This window comes from Myxocyprinus asiaticus, chromosome 10, assembly GCF_019703515.2.
Source record: "Myxocyprinus asiaticus isolate MX2 ecotype Aquarium Trade chromosome 10, UBuf_Myxa_2, whole genome shotgun sequence".
Lineage (NCBI taxonomy): Eukaryota > Metazoa > Chordata > Actinopteri > Cypriniformes > Catostomidae > Myxocyprinus > Myxocyprinus asiaticus.
The window spans coordinates 10106142-10125208 of NC_059353.1; the positions used below are offsets into that span (position 1 = coordinate 10106142).

Genomic DNA, 19067 nt, shown 5'->3' on the forward strand with positions numbered 1-19067 from the left:
ATTTCAATTTCATAATAAAATTGCAACAAATTTATATGAGTAATCTTTCATAAAATAACAATTAAAAAAAATATTTAAAGTTTTATTCATTTACATTTTTTAAACATTAGACAATTAAATTTGATGGAATTTTGTTTTGAAATTAAAATGCGTAAATCTTAAAAAAGGCTCAAAATTTTTTTTGTGCATTTTTTGTTTGTTGTAACAAACAAACGTATTATTTTCTGTGGTAACAGGCAGCATCTGATCTTGAAATTAACCTGGGATATACCTTCAAAAATTTAAACTTAGCACAGGTACCAATGATACACTTTTTATATCTCCACTTATCAGTCTATACAGTTTTCTTGTGAAGTTTTGACATTACCTGATAAAGCATAATTGGTTCAGTGCTGTAGCCCAGCATTTCAGCGAACTCTCGGGCAATCAGGGACTTGCCACAACCCTGAAAAAACAACAACAAATAGCATTGGCACACCCCAAGGTACTATTACTAAGTTGAATATGATTTACTTTGTTTAGTTAATCTAATCTAACGGCACCTCAGAACATCTAACAAGAACACAATCCCTGACGCACACATTAGTTGGGCCTGGTGATCTTCCAGCATTACCTTAACAGACAGTATGGAAACTTGAGCTACTGTTCTTGTTCAACACACGTCAACTTTCTAATTCAAAGTGCTTTAAAGAGGGTTGCTGCAGGAAGCTGCCTGTGTACCTTGGCTCCGATCAGACAAATGTCTTTGACGAGGTGGGACTGCATCATCTCAGCCAGCAGGCGGTCATGGGAGGGGGTGCCAATGAATGCAGGGCTGCTGTTGTGTGGGCGAATCGGCCTTGTTCCTGAAGGAACCTGCGAAGAAAACACAGCTTTTCCTTTAGAGGGAAGTAGTAGTTTGGTTCACTCACATTTCCAAACAAGCATTATCTTCAAAGTGTGCTTGTGATGTTAGTTCTCAGCTACAGAGACTTGTGGCTGACCCTGGGGTTTTTCATCAATTTGGTTACAACCTGGATCTAAACTGAACACTTTGTCAAGAGCCAAATGAAAGTAAGAAATTGGCTGTATTAGGAACAGCAGCATTATATGTTCAAGTCGAACTGCAAAAACAATAGAATGCAACAGACTGGTTCCAGAAGTTAAAATCACATTAATTTCTTACATAGACATTGATTTTTAACGCTAACTTGTAAATCTTTAAAGACAGACCTACTGTGAGCTCTGAGGTTATTCATCGATGGTATATACTTCCGTTGAAGCCATCCGTCTGCGTTATTTCAACTTCTGTGTGATTTCAATCATATTTAATAGTGGAATTCCTGTTGAACAACTACATCAGTGTTTCCCAGTGTTTACCTTTTTTCTGCCACGGCACACTTTTTACGAATAAAAAATACCATGGCACACCACTATCAAGTCACGTAGGTATGCTGTGTAATCAGAATCTGAATCAGAATCAGAATGAGCTTTATTGCCAAGTATGCTTATACATACAAGGAATTTATCTTGGTGATACGAGATTCCAGAACACAACTATACAAAAAACAGCAACAAGACTTTTAAAAAATAATTAAAATTGAATAAAAAATAGATAAATACACAATAGACAATATATATATATATATATATATATATATATATATATATATATATATATATATATATATATATATATGTGTATATATATACACACACACACACACACACACACACACACACACATACCCTGCATTCGGAAAGTATTCACAGCACTTTTCCACATTTTGTTATGTTACAGCCTTATTCCAAAATTGATTAAATTCATTATTTTCCTCAAAATTCTACAAACAATACCCCATAATGACATCGTGAAAGAAGTTTGTTTGAAATTTTTGCAAATTTATTAAAAATAAATAATGAAAAAAAAATCACATGTACATAAGTATTCACAACCTTTGCTCAATACTCTGCTGAAGCACCTTTGGCACCAATTACAGCCTCAAGTCTTTTTGTGTATGATGCTACAAGCTTGGCACACCTATTTTTGGGCAGTTTCTCCCATTCTTCTTTGCAGGACCTCTCAAGCTCCATCAGGTTGGATGGGGAGCGTCGGTGCACAGCCATTTTCAGATCTCTCCAGAGATGTTCAATCGGGTTCAAGTCTGGGCTCTGGCTGGGCCACTCAAGGACATTCACAGAGTTGTCCCGGAGCCACTCCTTTGTTATCTTGGCTGTGTGCTTAGGGTCGTTGTCCTGTTGGAAGATGAACCTTCGCCCCAGTCTGAGGTCCAGAGTGCTCTGGAGCAGGTTTTCATTAAGGATATCTCTGTACATTGCTGCACTCATCTTTCCCTATATCCTGACTAGTCTCCCAGTTCCTGCCGCTGAAAAACATCCCCAAAGCATGATGCTGCCACCACCATGCTTCACTGTAGGGATGGTATTGGCCAGGTGATGAGCAGTGCCTGGTTTCCTCCAGACATGACGCTTGCCATTCAGGCCAAAGAGTTCAATATTTGTTTCTCATGGTCTGAGAGTCCTTCAGGTGCCTTTTGGCAAACTCCAGACGGGCTGTCATGTGCCTTTTACTGAGGAGTGGCTTCCGTCTGGCCACTCTACCATACAGGCCTGATTGGTGGAGTGCTGCAGAGATGGTTGTTCTTCTGGAAGGTTCTCCTCTCTCCAAAGAGAAATGCTGGAGCTCTGTCAGAGTGACCATCAGGTTCTTGGTCACCTCCCTGACTAAGGCCCTTCTCCCCCAATCGCTCAGTTTGGCCAGGCAGCCAGCTCTAGGAAGAATCCTGGTGGTTCCAAACTTCTTCCATTTAAGGATGATGGAGGCCACTGTGCTCATTGGGACCTTCAATGCTGCAGAAATTTTTATGTACCCTTCCCCAGATCTGTGCCTCGATACAATCCTGTCTCGGAGGTGTACAGACAATTCCTTGGACTTCATGGCTTGGTTTGTGCTCTGACATGCACTGTTAACTGTGGGACCTTATACAGACAGGTGTGTGGGCTCTGCTGGGCCTTTTTCGCAATGGAGTCAATGTGTCTCCCACTTCAGGTGTTGTGAGATGGTAGTGCCCAGGAACCTGAATGACTCCACTGCTGCCACAGTGCTGTTTAGAATGGTGAGGGGGGACAGTGTTGGGGGGTTCCTCCTAAAGTCCACAATCATCTCCACCGTTTTGAGCATGTTCAGCTCAAGAGTGTTTTGACTGCACCAGATAGCCAGCTTTTTAACCTCCCTTCTGTATGCAGACTCATCGTCATGAGGCCGATGACAGTGGTGTCATCTGCAAACTTCAGGAGCTTGACAGAGGGGTCCTTGGCGATGCAGTCATTGGTGTAGAGGGAGAAGAGTAGTGGGGAGAGCACACATCCCTGGGGGGCACCAGTGCTGATTGTACAGGTGCTGGAAGTGAATTTCCCCTGTCTCACAAGCTGCTGCCTGTCTGTCAGAAAGCTGGTAATCCACTGACAGATAGACGTTGGAACAGAGAGTTGATGTAATTTAGTCCGGAGAATAGCTGGGATGATGGTGTTGAAAGCCGAACTGAAGTCCACAAAAAGGATCCTTGCATATGTCCCTGGTCTGTCCAGATGTTGCAGGATATGATGCAATCCCATGTTGACTGCATAATCCACAGACCTGTTTGCTCGATAATCAAATTGAAGGGGATCTAGAAAGGGTCCAGCGATGTCCTTCAGGTGGGGCAACACCAGTCTCTCAAATGACTTCATGACCACAGACATCAGGGCGACATCAGAGTCATTAAGTCCTGTGATTTTTGGTTTCTTTGGGATGGGGATGATTGTGGAACGTTTGAAACAGCATGGGACCTCACACAGCTCCAGTTATCTATTGAAGATCTGTGTGAAGATGGGGGCCAGCTGGTTAGCACAGGATCTAGGACATGCAGGTGAAACGCCATCTGGGCCCTGTGCTTTCCTTAACCTTTGTTTTCGAAAGACATGGCTCACATCATCTTCACAGATCTTAAGTGCAGGTTGAGTAGCAGGAGGGGTAGTAGAACACATTCAGGTCGTTAGCCAGTTGTTGGTCCACCACAGGGTTGGGGGTAGGAGTCCTGAAATTCATAAGTTGTTTCATGCCACTCCACACTGATGCAGGTTCGTTAGCTGAAAACTTGTTTTTCAGCTTCTCAGAGTATCTTCTTTTAGCCACTCTGATTCCCTTATTCAGTGTGTTCCCGGCCTGACTGTACAAGACTTTATCCCCAAATCTGTAAGCATCCTCTTTGGCCTGACGAAGCTGCCTGAGTTCTGCTGTAAACCATGGTTTGTCGTTGTTAAATGTTAAATGGGTCCTAGTAGGAATGCACATATCCTCACAGAAACTGATATATGATGTAACAGTATCTGTGAGCTCGTCCAGATCTGTGGCTGCAGCCTCAAAAACACTCCAATCTGTGCAGTCAAAGCAGGCTTGTAGTTCTAGCTCTGCTTCATTGGTCCATCTCTTTACAGTCCTTACTACAGGCTTAGCAGATTTTAATTTCTGTCTGTAGGTTGGAAGAAGATGAACCAGACAGTGATCAGATAGTCCCAAAGCTGTTCTAGGGACAGAGCGATATGCATCCTTTATTGTTGTGTAGCAGTGATCCAGTATATTTCTGTCTCTGGTTGGGCATGTAATGTGCTGTTTATATTTAGGCAGTTCACGTGTGAGGTTTGCTTTGTTAAAATCCCCAAGATAAATAATAACTGAGTCCGGGTATTGTTGTTCCGTGTCTGTGATTTGATCAGCCAGCTGTTGCAGCGCTGTGTTCACACGCGTTTGGCGCGATATACACACTCACCAGAATAAACGAGGAAAACTCCCGCGGCGAGTAGAAAGGCTTACAGTTAATAAAGAGCGCTTCCAAATTAGGACAGCACATCTTCTTTAATGTTGTTACATCTGTACACCAACTTTCACTGATGTAAAAGCATGTTCCACCACCTCTCCTTTTCCCCGTTAACTCCGCGATGTGATCCGCTCTGAACAACTGAAAGCCCGGCAGATGTAACACGCTGTCCGGAATGGCTTCACTCAGCCAGGTTTCTGTGAAGCACAAGTCAGCAGAGGTTGAAAAGTCCTTGTTTGTGTGGGTGAGGAGATGTAGTTCGTCAGTTTTGTTAGGGAGAGAGCGGAGATTCGCTAGATGAATGCTCGGCAGTGTTGTTCAAAAGCCCCACCGACGGAGTTTGACCAGCGCATCTGCTCAACATCAACATACAGAAGGCTAGGCAACCTGGGTCTATTTAATAAAAAATGGCGCAGCTATTTAGCCTACTTAGAAGGCGCTTGGGGAGGGGCAGTGGATAGTGATGCGTAGTTTTAAATGTGTGTGTACAACCTTATTGTTTTTTTGGAAGTATACTTTTTATGTTTGTGTGTCATTGTCAATTTAACTTTTGACCACTGGGGTGTGTGTTTATGTTGAGTGGGGGAGGCGGATTGTTTGGGGGGAGGGTTATAATTTTATATTATTTGATTCCACATTTTCTGTTATGTTTATTTAAATTGTTGTATGGAATCAAGAAAAATTGTTAATAAAAAAAATTAATTAAAAAACAAATGGAGAATTTTCTGAAAAGTCTATGGAAGAAATGAATGGGAAAAATACTTCTGGAATCCAGACGGCTTAAAAAGTGGGTGGGCACTGTTGCACTCTATTCTCTGACCCTCACGGTGTTGTGATGTGATACGTGTCATACAAAGTAAAGACATACAAACCACTAGCGAAAACATTTGTCACGACTAACACAACTTTTAGCTCAGTGTAAAATTTAAGGAACAGAAGAAGCTTTTTCGCAGTGGCTCACACGTTCACTCGAAAACTTGCGTGAGCATGCGACATGAACAACAGACATTACGATTTTTACTGAAAAATGACTTTGTTTTCTGACAGAAATTCCGGAAGACACAATGAACTGCACTGTTTGTCACAAAAATGCAAGTAATACAGCTGAAAAACAATAATATCAATGTCATAAGGACAAAAATAAATTCTTTGAATGAAAATAAAACAAAATACAGTTTCATGGCTGGTAAGAAATATTTATGGCTGGTAAATTTTCTCAATTCACCCACCAAGCTCATTTTGAACCCTGGTTACAACTGTATTAAATCTTTATTAACGAGATATTACTCTAAAGCAGAACTTTTTTTGCCACATTCGCTGTGTCCTCACCTGAAAGCTGATGTTGTGGTCAGCAATGCTGACGGTGACCGATGCCTGTCCTGGGTGATCTCCAATTACAGGCTCAACATTCATCACTGCAGTCGGAGAAGGCTTCTTGCTACCATCAGTCAACTTAAACCTCTGAGAAGAGAGAGGATATTGAATATTCATGACATATTCACAATAATTTTGCTGGTTCAGGAGTACGAGAGCTTTAAAACAGAGATGTTCAAATGCTGTCTTTGGTTTAAACCTCAATAGCAAAAATGGCTTAAGAGTTGGTAAGTTTGATTTATTTCCATGCAAATTAAACCATCTATTTCAGTTCGACACTGATCAAATATTGTGTGGAAACATGCCTTGATTATTTTTAATTACTGTATTTTATTGTATCACAGTTTAAACCATTTCAGAGCAAATACATAAAGTGAGATATATTATTGAATTTTTTCAAAAGGCTGAAAAATATAAGGAATTACCACCCCTTTATGACTTTATAAAGATTAGAAGACAGGACGAGTGGGGTTCTTACACCGAGTACCCCCTCCACTGCTGTGCGGCCCTCCTTTCCCAACATGGCCTCGTATGGGTAAAGCCTCTGGACCAGCTGCTGTGCTGACAGCATGGGGAACAGGTTCTGCAACAGGTACAATTGGTCTTTAACAATAGCTACACTGAATAAACGATACTAGAATCCCTTAACTGTGAAAGAAAATCTCATGCAATCTGTAACTCACCAGAACTGTGAGAGCAGATGGTAGATTGTCCACAGGGAAGTCAGGCAGGCTTAAGCTTGCAGACTCTTGAGAGCAAAGAGTAGTGGCAAAAGACAAGAGCTGGGACACCCTAAGAAGAAAATAAATACATTTGAGCATGCAGTCTGCATCTGGCCAATGAAAATCCATCTTTGAAAACTGTTGTACCTTTCAGCTGGCACGTTTGGTCCAATTGTATACAGATGTTCTAGCTGGTCCTTCAAAAAACAGATTGTTTGATGTTAGATACATTTGACATTACACGTTTATCAGTACACTCTACATATGTTATAGATGTTGCTTCTGTGTGTCTGGAGGCACCTTGAAGGGAAGATAGTAGATGTCTCTGGCCTGAAAGCGAGATCGGAGCGGCGGATCCAGCGGGTTTCCTTTGTATCGGGGGACGGGCAGACCGAGAGCAATGACCCGAAAATCCTCACTCACCCGAACTATCTTCCATGCGTCCAGCTCTTCTTTGCTATGCTCCTTTCAGACCAACACAACACAAGCCCATGATAAATAGGTTTTACCCTACCAAAGAGAATACTATTAATCTTTTATAATAATATCATTAATAAGCTATTAACTAGGCTACAGTGGCAAGAAAAAGTATGTGAACCCTTTGTAATTACCTGCATTTATGTATAAATTTGTCTTAAAATCTGGTTTGATCTTCATCTAAGTTACAATAATAAACAAACACAATCTGTTTTAACTAATAACACACAAATTATTGTATTGTTCTTTTACATATTGAAAACATCATTCAAACATTCAAAGTGTAAGATGGAAAATGAATGTGAACCCCTAGGCTAATGACGTCAATAAAAGCTTATTAGAGTCAGGAGTTGGCAAACCTGGCATCCAATTAATGAAATGAGATTGGAGGTGTGGGTTAGAGCTACTTTGACTTTTAAAAAAAACACTCAAACATTTTTAGTTTGCTATTTACAAGAAGCATCTGCTGATGTGAACCATGCCTCGCAAAAAAAGAGATCTCAGAAGGCCTACGATCAAGAATTGTTGCTTTGCATAAAGCTGGAAAGGGTTACAAAGTTATCTCTAAGAGCTTAGATATTCATCTGTCCACAGTTAGATACATTTTCTATAAATGGAGATGATTTAGTACTGTGGCTACTCTCCCTAGAAGCAGCCATTCAGCCAAGATGACTCAAAGGACACCCCACAGAATGCTCAATGAGGTAAAAAAAGAACTCTAAAGTGACAGCTAAAGACAACAAGGAATCATTGAAACTGGTTAACATCTTTGTTCATGAGTCTACTATATGAAAAAGCTTAAACAGGCATGGTGTCCATAGCAGGACACCACAAAGGAAGCCGCTGCTTTCCCACAAAAAACATTGCTGTGCACCTGAAGTTGGCCAAATAATTTTTAATGGGATGTGTTCAATAAAGACATGAAAAATTATAATTGTTTGTGTGTTGTTAGCTTAAGCACATTTTGTTTGTCTATACTTGTGACTTTGATAAAGATGAGATGACCAATTAATGCAGAAAACCAGCTAATTCCAAAGGGTTAACATATTTTCTCTTGCCACTATATCATTAGTTTATATGTATTCAGATATGAAAGTGGAAAACAGAAAAGGATATAATTCAAATGCACATTACAGAGGGTCCAAAAATAACACTTGCAAAGCACTAAAACAGGGCATTTTCAAACTTGGCTCGTTTGAAGTATTGGTTTCGAAACCTGATGTGTTTTCTCCCTTAGTTCTTTGGTTTAGGCATATATGAACACGACAATCGCACTCAGATCTGCACCAAAACAATCGGTCCAAGACCGATTCATAATAAAAACGTGGATATAGCTTTTGCCGACTACAGTATATTAAATAGAATTGCACATTTAAAATAGGAGATGTTTAAAAATTCCTGATTTAATTTTAGTACAATCGCTGGCAATGGCGTTAGCAACTTTTTGACAGATAAAAACCATCTTTACGGGGCTTTCCTCTTTACTCAAAAATTTGTAGCGGTTGTCAAATTATTACATGTATATAACTTTAACCGGTATATTGATGTATGAGCTAAATCCTTGAACAGCGCTGTGATGAGGAGGAAGGCATGGCTGGGCCATGAGGCATCAGGTGATCAGCGGGAGAGCGAGATAAACAGGGAGCCGGAGATGCCAGTTCGAGAGAGAGAGAGACGCACGCGGCCGCGCTGCATGTGTGTCCTTATGTTTATTGTTTGTTTTATGTTGAGTTTCTGATTAAACTTTACGTTGACTGTTCAGCCAGTTCCCGCCTCCTCCTTGCCCGTCCTTATACTGTTACAGTGGTGCTGAAACCCGGGAGGGAGGAGGGATGCGCTGTCGTGGAGTCCTCGCCGCTGCCATCTACCAGGGGGAGCAGCCGCGGCCATCTGCCTGGGGACGGAGGGGTCTCTGCCGGCCACCGAGAGCCGCCGAAGAAGGAGAGGAGTGGTTCTGTCCGCCAGGGGACGGAGGGCTTGCTGCTGTCACCGGGGGAGGAACAAGCTGTCGTCCGCCAGAGGGCAGTAGGTTAGTCTGGTGGCGCCCAAGCCTGAATCGAGCAGGGGAGGAGTGTGACGAGGAGGAGGGCATGGCCAGGGAGTGACGCTGCACTGCCGGCGCGGAATCAGGTGATCAGCGGGAGAGCGAGATAAAGGGGAGCCAGAGACACCAGTTCAAGTGAGAGAGACGCACACGGCCGCATGTGTGTCCTTATGTTTATGTTTGTTTTATTTTTCTGATTAAACTTTACGTTGACTGTTCAGCCTGTTCCCACCTCCTCCTTGCCCGTCCTTATACTGTTACAAGAGATTAAACAGTCTGACCAATGAGTGGATAGTTTGCTCACATGCATCTTTTATTAACACAGTTTTGGTCATTTTGAAATGTTGCCTTGTGAAAGCAAACCAAACCAAGACGAAAAAAATTTTAGCCCCTGTTTCAGAATGAATAAAATGAGCTACAGGTCTGAAAACCAGAGTACAAATTGGCAGTTGGCAGGTAACTTTATTAGAAAAAAAGCAATGTTAAAGATGCTATATGTAATATTTTAACTGTACTAAATCATAAAATGACCATAATATGTAATTAGGAGAATTAGGAAACATGCTAAATTTTGCTTCTCCGATTGCAATGCTACAACCAGTATATTCTACTTTGAAGTTTCCATTCCGGGCCGGAATTTCTGTTTATGTTTTGGCCTGTGTGATCCCACCCAATGCCCACTCACCAATAGCATTTAGACACCGCCGGATTGCCATTTTTGAACAAGTTTTCAGGCAAACAACACTGCGTGCTTCAGCCATGGAAGCCAGCAAACGAACTGGATCAGAGATAACAGATTCCACCCAACCTAAAAAGCCTCGCCATCCGTCTAAAAACCACCATGACCAGAGGCGTAGTAAAACAAGGATAAATACTGGAGATGCCTTTGGAAGATGCAGACAGCTTAAAGCCCAGAAATCCCTTAAAAGGATGCTGAGTTGGCTAATTCTGGCAACCTGCATGAGCTTCGAGTCTGGGGTGGGGCAGGCAACTCTCCAATATTTTGAATTTGGACTGCAGTACCCATTTCAAACACTTGTTGTCAATCTTACATATAGCACCTTTAATGTTATTAGTAAGCTATTAAAAAATGTTCTCAACATCTCTATGATAAAGCATCAGTTAAAGAAGTGCCTTTGACAGAGCTCTGATTGTTCAGTCTGCTTATGGATCTGTAGAGAGGGCTGCAGGGCTACCTCCAGCAGTTTATCATAGCGCTGTGCTGACATGAGAAAGCGGCCGTCTTCCAGCTGCATCTCTCGATTCTCCAGCAGGTTATTGAGAACTGGCAACACATTCCTCTCTGCCTTCTCCAGTCCCTCTAGGACCAGAATCCGACCCTCGGTTGCAGCTCGGACAGCGCACTGAAAGACAGAGAAGGACAGAACACACTGAAATATAAAGAGTCACCTTGCAGGAAGAGATATGAACGTGATATTTGGGTTAGGGTTTAGTAGAACAGTGCCAGGATGATGGCTACTTCTTGGGCAAATTGCCTGTTTTGGCAAGGTATTAGTGTAAACACAATCCATTATTCTTCCATCTACGTAAACAGATGAGAGATCTGATTTATGTCAAAATATGGGATCTGTGGATTAGACATTGCAGTGCAGCCTAAAACACCTGCCGCTGTCTGTTATGTCATTAATATTAATTAACATATTAACATAATATTAAGTAGGAGTGCCCTGAAACACTGAAGAACCAGACAGGCTCTTTGTTGCACCTTTCTCTCTCGTCGGAATTCCCATCCACACTGTTTATAAGAAAGCGTTCATTTGTTTCTTCCCCCACTGCAAAGATCAGTTCACTTCTATTCTAGACAAACACTGTTATATTAGATCCTGCCCCAGTTGTGGGCTGAATCTCCAAATCTTGTCTGTTATGAAGATACAGTCATGCAAGCATATGTGTACAAGAATCAAGAATCAAACAGCACTGACGTCAAAGGCAGGAAATTCGGGGCTACTCCAGCGACCATAAAACAAGTGGCCATATAATTAGGTTAACATGTAAATACATGCCTGATTGTGTGGGAACAGGGCCTATAAATATGTAGCCAGATGGTCCAAATTTAGCTGAAGACCCATTTCTATTCTGGATACTATAATCACATAATTACTAGAAATGTTTGTGACGCAGACTAGAGAGACTAGTTAAAACCACACACCAGTGCATTTGTCAATGAGTCAGCAAATTGTAAACAGCCAAATTAAATTCTTCTTGAACTGCTTGACCTCATGCTTCTCGAATCATGCCAAGAGACTAAAAGTTAAGGAGGAAAAAGCCTTCTGACCTGCACATTAATATTCTGATGTTATTCAGAATTTGGTTATATTCTGATTATTAAGTGTCATGTAAACACATCAAAGGAATATTCCGGGTTCAATTCATTTTATGTTTAATCTACAGCATTTGTAGCATAATGTTGATTACCCAAAAAAAAAAAAAAAAAAAAAATTCGACTCGTTCCTACTTCTTTTTTATCCCCAATTTTGGAATGCCCAATTACTACTACTTAGTAGGTCCTCGTGGTAGCGCGGTCACTCACCTCACTACGGGTGGTGGAGGACAAGTCTCAGTTGCCTCCGCTTCTGAGACAGTCAATCCACGCATCTTATCACGTGGTTCGCTGTGCATGACACCGTGGAGCCTCACAACATTTGGGGGCTCATGCTACTCTCCGCGATCTACGCACAACTTACCACGCACCCCACTGAGAGCGAGAACCACTTAATCGTGACCACGAGGAGGTTACCCCATGTGACTCTACCCTCCCTAGCAACTGGGCCAATTTGGTTGTTTAGGAGACCTGGCTGGAGTCACTCAGCACAGTCCCTACTTTTCTTTAAAATTAAAAATTAAAGTTACAGTGAGGCAATTACAATGGAAGTGAATGGGGCCAATTTTTGGAGAGTTAAGAGTCAGAAATGTGAAGCTTATCATTTTATACAAGCACATACAGTACATAAACTCGTCTGTTAAAACTAAAACTGTATTATTTGAGCTGTAAAGTTGTTTAAATCGACATTTTTACAGTCATTTTAGTGTTTGTTGACATTACATCATCATGGCAACGAAGTTGTAAAATTAGGTTAGTAAGGGATTTTATCACACATTAAAATCATGTTAACACACATATTGTTTACATCTTGTGGCTATACTTTTGAAACAGTGAGTAGTTTAATGTTTACGGATTGGCCCCATTCACTTCCATTGCAAGTGAGAAAGAAAGTTGCCATATGCCTATATAAATCAGAATTGTCTTCATATTACAATAAATGTAAGCTTCATGTAAACCCATTAACCTAATTTCCATAACCCAATTAAGACAAAATCACAGTTTCTAAAAATCCAAATAATATAGATGGCATACGCCTGTATTAATCAGAATATTGGGTCATGTAAACATCTTATTCAGAATATCCACTTTAACTGACGTCTGGGTAATATTAGATATAAACAGTTCTGAAAAGTCAGTTTATTAAAGAAACACATTATTGGAGTATGGTTTCTTTTTATTTATTTATTTTTTACTTTTTACGAACATTACAACATACATCATGGCCTACATCTGTCACAGTCTAGTGGGTTACAGTTTGCAATTCATTGCACTCTTGTAGCCTATGTTATTAATATTTTATTATGTAGTTTTATATTGTGAACATAGTCATGAATGAAGGGGTTGCAGAAATGATGCACAGACACAACACCCTTTAGCGGAGACAATAGTCACAATATAGTACAGCCCCACATACCTTATTGATTCAAACACACATGCAGCCAGATAGAGAAAACCTCTATACATAGTTGATCATTCAGACACAAACATTTCCCATTCACACAATAAACACTGAACAGAAAGTAATTTCGCCTAACACACAAAGCTTGTTATATAGGTCTGAAAATGAGCGCAGGGCCCAAGAGAGCAGTGAGATGCTCTAGTTTAACACCCAGCCCCCATACACATCCCACCTTTTAAACAAGTAGCTCAAGCCCGCTGCCTGTCCATCATTCCAGACAGCCAATACTAGCATAAGTGATGGAACCTGAAGCAGAACTATAGCTTAGACTGCATTAAAGCAAAAAGCTAATTAATAAACCATCTTCTTAAGGCACAATTCCTAATAAAAAGCTTTAAAATTAGGTGCAATGTGCCTAATGACTCTGATCCCAAAGGTTATGACCCCACTTAAGCAGAACAGCTTCAAAGACGGTTTCCATGGTAACATGTCACCATTTCCTCACTGAAACTTACGATCCGAGTGTTTCATTACACAAATGAGCAGAACAGAAGAGCTGTGGATGGTAATTAAAGGCCTGGTAAGAGAAGTGAATTTAATTTATCATTTGGAATTTAGAAGAAAAGAGAAACATTTTCCTGGTCCGGAAGGAATTCACACCCATTTACCACCAGACTAAGTAAAAGGTGGTCTCTTTGTTGATCTGGATGATTCCCTATAGCACAAGTAGAGCCATGAGAGTTTTGTTCCCAAAAGTGCATTAAATGTATAGGGGTCCATGAGTATTAGGGTGTCCAAGGCCTCTTTTCCACCATAGGGCCAAACAGTTCTGAACACGGTGGGGAATATTTCCTGTAGCATTTCCACTTTAGCATGGTTCGGCCCCGATTTCTCGGCAGTGGAAAAAGAAACCGTGCTGGTGGAGGAGTCATGCGACGCCATGAGAGGAGCATACGTTTAAACGGTAATTATTTTTATGTTATAATATGGTGAGATTTGATACACCCTGCTACATATCTGTTCTTTGAAGTCAACATGGCAAAGAATTCAAAATCCTCAGGCTCTGGAGATATTAAAAGACACTTACGTGCTCAAGCTGAAACCTCGGACAGGCCTGCAGACCAGGGACTCAGTTTGGACGGTGCGGCAGGAGAAATCCAGCGTCAACTACCGAGCATGTCTGTGATGCTGATGAAAGTTGTTGCTGACTTATGCCTCCTACACACTACGCAACTTTCAAAGATGTCGGATTGCGGTATCGTTCATATTACACAACTGTCTGTCTTTTCATAGAAGTCGTAGGGTTTTCAAATTAGACGAGGAATCGGCAACAGGGGTGAACACATTACAAAACATTTCACTATTGACAAATCCCCGACGACTCTGCCTGGAAATTACGTTTCACAATGGAGTACACGTGAGAAGTGATACGAGATACAAAAACAAATGCATGATAATTTGTTATGCATTTCAGATTATGATGTGTATGTTTTTAATCGCCTTTACATAATGTGTAAAGGCATCATATATTTTATTGGTTACAATATGAAAAAGTACCTCCTACTGAAAAATCTACCTATTTTCTTACCTGGCTGTCCAAGATAATTGGCAATTTCTCTCCAACTCTTCCCTTTTTCCACCCGGTTGTGGTGCAGTTCAAAGGAAATATCAAACTGCCACTGGTGCTCCTGCCAATGTTCCACAAATTTTTCCTCCATTTCATCAGTCCAGTGAGACTTTCTTGATACTGCAGCCATGCTAGTTGATGTTCTGTTGCAGGTACATCAGGACTCCTCCAACTGAAACTTCCCGTGCCCTGTTTCTTGCTCTCTCATTGGCTGTAGGTCAACGCTGCACTTGTTTTCAGTCAAAACACATTTCACATTGCGCGATTTGGAATCGCAGACAGGTCCAGATATTTAACATGCTAGATATCTCACTGACATCGGCGATGCGTTGGCGCTTCTCTCAGATCGCGTCTTTGATAATTCATCCATTGCGTTCATCACTCACGGGAGAGAGAGCTCTGATTTGCCTATGATTTCGGGCTTTTGTCGGCGATCTCCACTGAACTGTCGGCGAGTGAAAAATCGGGCCTAAAATTGTGTAGTATAAACTCTGCATTAGAAGATCTCGCTGTAATACATCGATCGATTACGGCAATGGAAATGAAATTCTCCAAGTTGGTTACAAGATTGTCGGAGGTCGAGAGACGGATCGATTATCTGGCGTCATCGGAGAGGGAATTAGCTGCTAATCTGCTAGCGACCAAGATAGACGTGGAAAGCATTTTGGAAAAACTGGAAGACCTTGAGAATCGTAGCCGGCGAAACAACGTCCGAATTGTTGGAATTCCTGAGCATGAAGAAGGCCGAGATATGGTGAAATTCCTAGATGAGCTCTTCCTGAGTCTGCTCGACATAACAGGCCACAAGCTGAAAATTGAGCAAGCTCACAGGGTCCCGGCTCGGAGATCGGCTGAGGGAGACATGCCCTGATCAATTCTGGCCAAATTTCTGAGATCATCCAATAAAGATCTTGTGTTATGCGAGGGCGAGGAGCAAAGGAAATATTTCTTGGAAGAATCACAACATTTTCTTGTTCCCAGAATTTGCGAATTCGACAAGAGAGAAACGTGATCCATACAAGGAATGCAAGAATCTCTTACATCAATGGAAGATTGCTTTTGCACTAATGTTTCCGGTCAAGCTGAGAATATATACTAAGGATGGCCGCAAAGTATTTAAATGTCCCAAGCAAGCATTGTCCTACATAGAAACAATGGGGTGAGTAAACCATTTGGTGTTTCTCATGTGGCCCCCGAGTCTCGCTGTATGTACATTTGACTGTCCGAAGAAGCTGGGCGCCATTTTTTGTTTCTGTTTGTGTTGGTTCCGCCTAGCGGCTGGAGTTTGTTTTGTGGAATAACACTCCTTCGGGACAGTTGTGGATAAATCTGCTCGTTCTCTGTGCTTATGCCTCCTATTGGCTGGAGATAGTTTTGTGGAATATTTTTTGCAGGACATTGCAAGGATTAAGTCACATGCTGCACTCAGGAACAGCCGGCTCACTGAACACTCGTTTGACTGCCTGAAGAAACTGAACAGTTTTTTTTTTTTTGTGCTGGTCACTACACACCTTCGAGACAGTTCTGTGAATGAATCTACACTTTCTTAGTGTTTATTCTGCCTGTTGGCTGGAGTTTTTTTCTACAAAATATTTTCTGTTATGTAATTTTGCCTCACAGAATTTGTACAGAAGCACCGGACTTGAGCAATCCAACGGCAAAGTTGTCGCGGGGCTTCTCGTAAGCGTACATGGACTTTTTGAGTTTAGAGGGATGGATGCTGGTTGGCGCTGTCGTGCGCGGGGTTAATGTGCACACGTTTCTTTTTTCTGTTTGTTTCGTTTGATTGTTGCACTAATGGGGAATGTGGTCTTTATAATCTTGTTTTTGACACACAATCTATTTTTTCTAATATGTCAAAATGTCAAATGTTAATATGAGTGGATTGTCTCTCTCCACGTGGAATGTGAATGGGTTGGGGCACCCCATAAAAAGAAGGAAGGTTATTTCTTTTCTTAAGCGTAAGAAATATGAAATAGTGTTTCTTCAAGAAACGCATCTTTCCCAGCCGGAAACTGAAAAATTTGGGAAGATATGGGATGGACTTTTTTTCTTTAGTGCTGGCTCAAGTAATAACAGGGGAGTCATTATATTGATAAATAAACATCTACAATTCAAATGTCTCAAACAGATTAAAGATAAATTAGGAAGAGTCATTATTGTTTTAGCAGAAATTCAGGGGCAAAGGTTGATTTTGGCTAATATTTACACACCTAACGCTGATAATCAGGGCTTTTTTATATAGATCTTGAAGGGATGTTGCAAGCTGCTGGCACCCCTCATGATATAATATTGGGAGGAGACTTTAATATTTTGATGGACTCAGTCCTTGATCATAGTGAAGCAAAAGTGTGTAAGCCCCCTAGAGCAACACTGATGCTTCACAGGATGTGTAAAAATCTTGGTTTTACAGATATTTGTAGACTTTTGAACCCATCTGGGAGGTACTATAAATTTTTTTTTATCAGTCCATAAGATTTATTCTAGAATAGATTTTTATATATATATATATATATATATATATATATATCTAAGTCTCTCATTTCAACTGTTGTTGACTGCTCAATTGGAAACATCTTAGTCTCAGATCATGCCCCGGTGAGTTTATAGGTGTTGCCACATACGGAGAAAAATAAATCATATAGTTGCCGCTTTAAAGTATCCCTTTTGCAAAATCCTGATTTCCAACAAATATTAAAGGCTAAAATAAATGTTTAGACCAACTGGTCCTCAGTATTTTCTGTGAGCGTGGCTTGGGAGGCACTTAAGGAAGTTCATAGGGGTTGGTATGCCTCATTCAACAAAAAATCCAAAGCAAGAGAACTCGTGGAGTTGGAAGGAAATATTAAAAGTGCCGGGGCAGAGCTGAAGTTTCGAATGTCGTTTGATGGCCTCAGAGAATTGACCCGATTGAAATACAGATATAATACTATTTTGTCACAGAAGGTGGAGTTTTGGCTATTCAGGGCAAGACAGACATACTGTGAGATGGGGGACAAAGCAGAGAAGCTTTTTGCTACATATATATAAAGCAGAGAGAGTCTTTTTCTACCATTCCATCAGTGAAATCTGCTGGTGGTAAAATATTAACCTCGGCCAGTAATATTAATGATGCTTTTAAAGAATTCTATCTTGATCCCTATAGTTCCATGTCCTTGTCTACTGATGAAGATATTAGAAATTTTGTGGAACCATTAGAACTCCCTAAACTGACGACGGAGCAAAAAAATTGTCTTGATTCTGAGATAACCTTGGAGGAGCTTAGCGAGGTAATTAAGGCCTTGCCTACAGGCAAGACTCCGGGCCAGATGGCTTTGCCACCAAATTTTTTTAGATCTTATGTTACAGAGCTGACTCCACTTTTGTTAGAAGTTTATCCGGAGTCATTAAAGAATGGAAAGCTTCCGCCTACTCCCTAAACTGATTTTTTTATTTATTTTTTTTTTGGGATTTATTTCCCTTTTTCACCCAATTTGGAATGCACAATTCCCAGTGCACTTTTTAAGTCCTCGTGGTCGCGTAGTGATTCGCCTCAATCCGGGTGGCAGAGGACTAATCCCAGTTGCCTCTACATCTGAGACCATCAACCCGCGCATTTTATCATGTGGCTTGTTGAGCGCATTGCCACGGAGACATAGCGCGTGTGGAGGCTTCACGCCATCCACTGCGGCATCTGTGCTCAACTCACCACGTGCCCCACCGAGAACAAACCCCATTAACTCTACCCTCCCTAGTAACTGGGCCAATTTGGTTGCTTAGGAGACCTGGCTGGAGTCACTCAGCACGCCCTGGGATTTGAACTAGCGAACTCCAGGGGTGGTAGCCAGCGTCTTTTACCACTGAACTACCCAGGCCCCCCGGATCAGTCTGATTCTTAAAAAAGACAAAGATCCAAGTGAGTGTAAGAGTTATCATCCAATTTCCCTGATCCAGCTAGATGTTAAAATATTGTCAAAGATTAAGTAAAGTTATGACTTCTCTTATACATATAGATCAGGTGGGGTTCATTCTGGGTCATAGCTCTTCTGATAATATTAGGCATTTCATAAATATTGTCAGGAATTACACCAGGAGAGTAGGATGCAAGTGCAGTTTGGAGTTTTAATGAAGATAGGCAACAGTACAATTCAAACGACAGGCAGAATCCAATAGTCAGTACAGGCAGGAGGTCAGGTGATTGGCAGACAGGGATAATCAGGCTAGAAGCAAATTCGTGGTCAAAAC

At 41.2% G+C, this 19067-nt stretch overlaps 1 protein-coding gene across 1 annotated transcript in view; it reads right to left on the minus strand.

Moving 5' to 3' along the window:
* The window catches only part of vwa8 (von Willebrand factor A domain containing 8), a 166877-nt gene that overhangs the window by 134955 nt on the left and 12855 nt on the right, over positions 1-19067 (minus strand). The window contains exons 5-12 of the mRNA XM_051708491.1: positions 10670-10837; positions 7253-7417; positions 7100-7149; positions 6914-7022; positions 6709-6813; positions 6186-6317; positions 721-855; positions 368-445 (exon numbers count right to left, since the gene is read on the minus strand). Of these exons, the coding sequence (XP_051564451.1) occupies positions 368-445; positions 721-855; positions 6186-6317; positions 6709-6813; positions 6914-7022; positions 7100-7149; positions 7253-7417; positions 10670-10837 (942 nt within the window). The remainder of the gene's footprint in view (positions 1-367; positions 446-720; positions 856-6185; positions 6318-6708; positions 6814-6913; positions 7023-7099; positions 7150-7252; positions 7418-10669; positions 10838-19067) is intronic.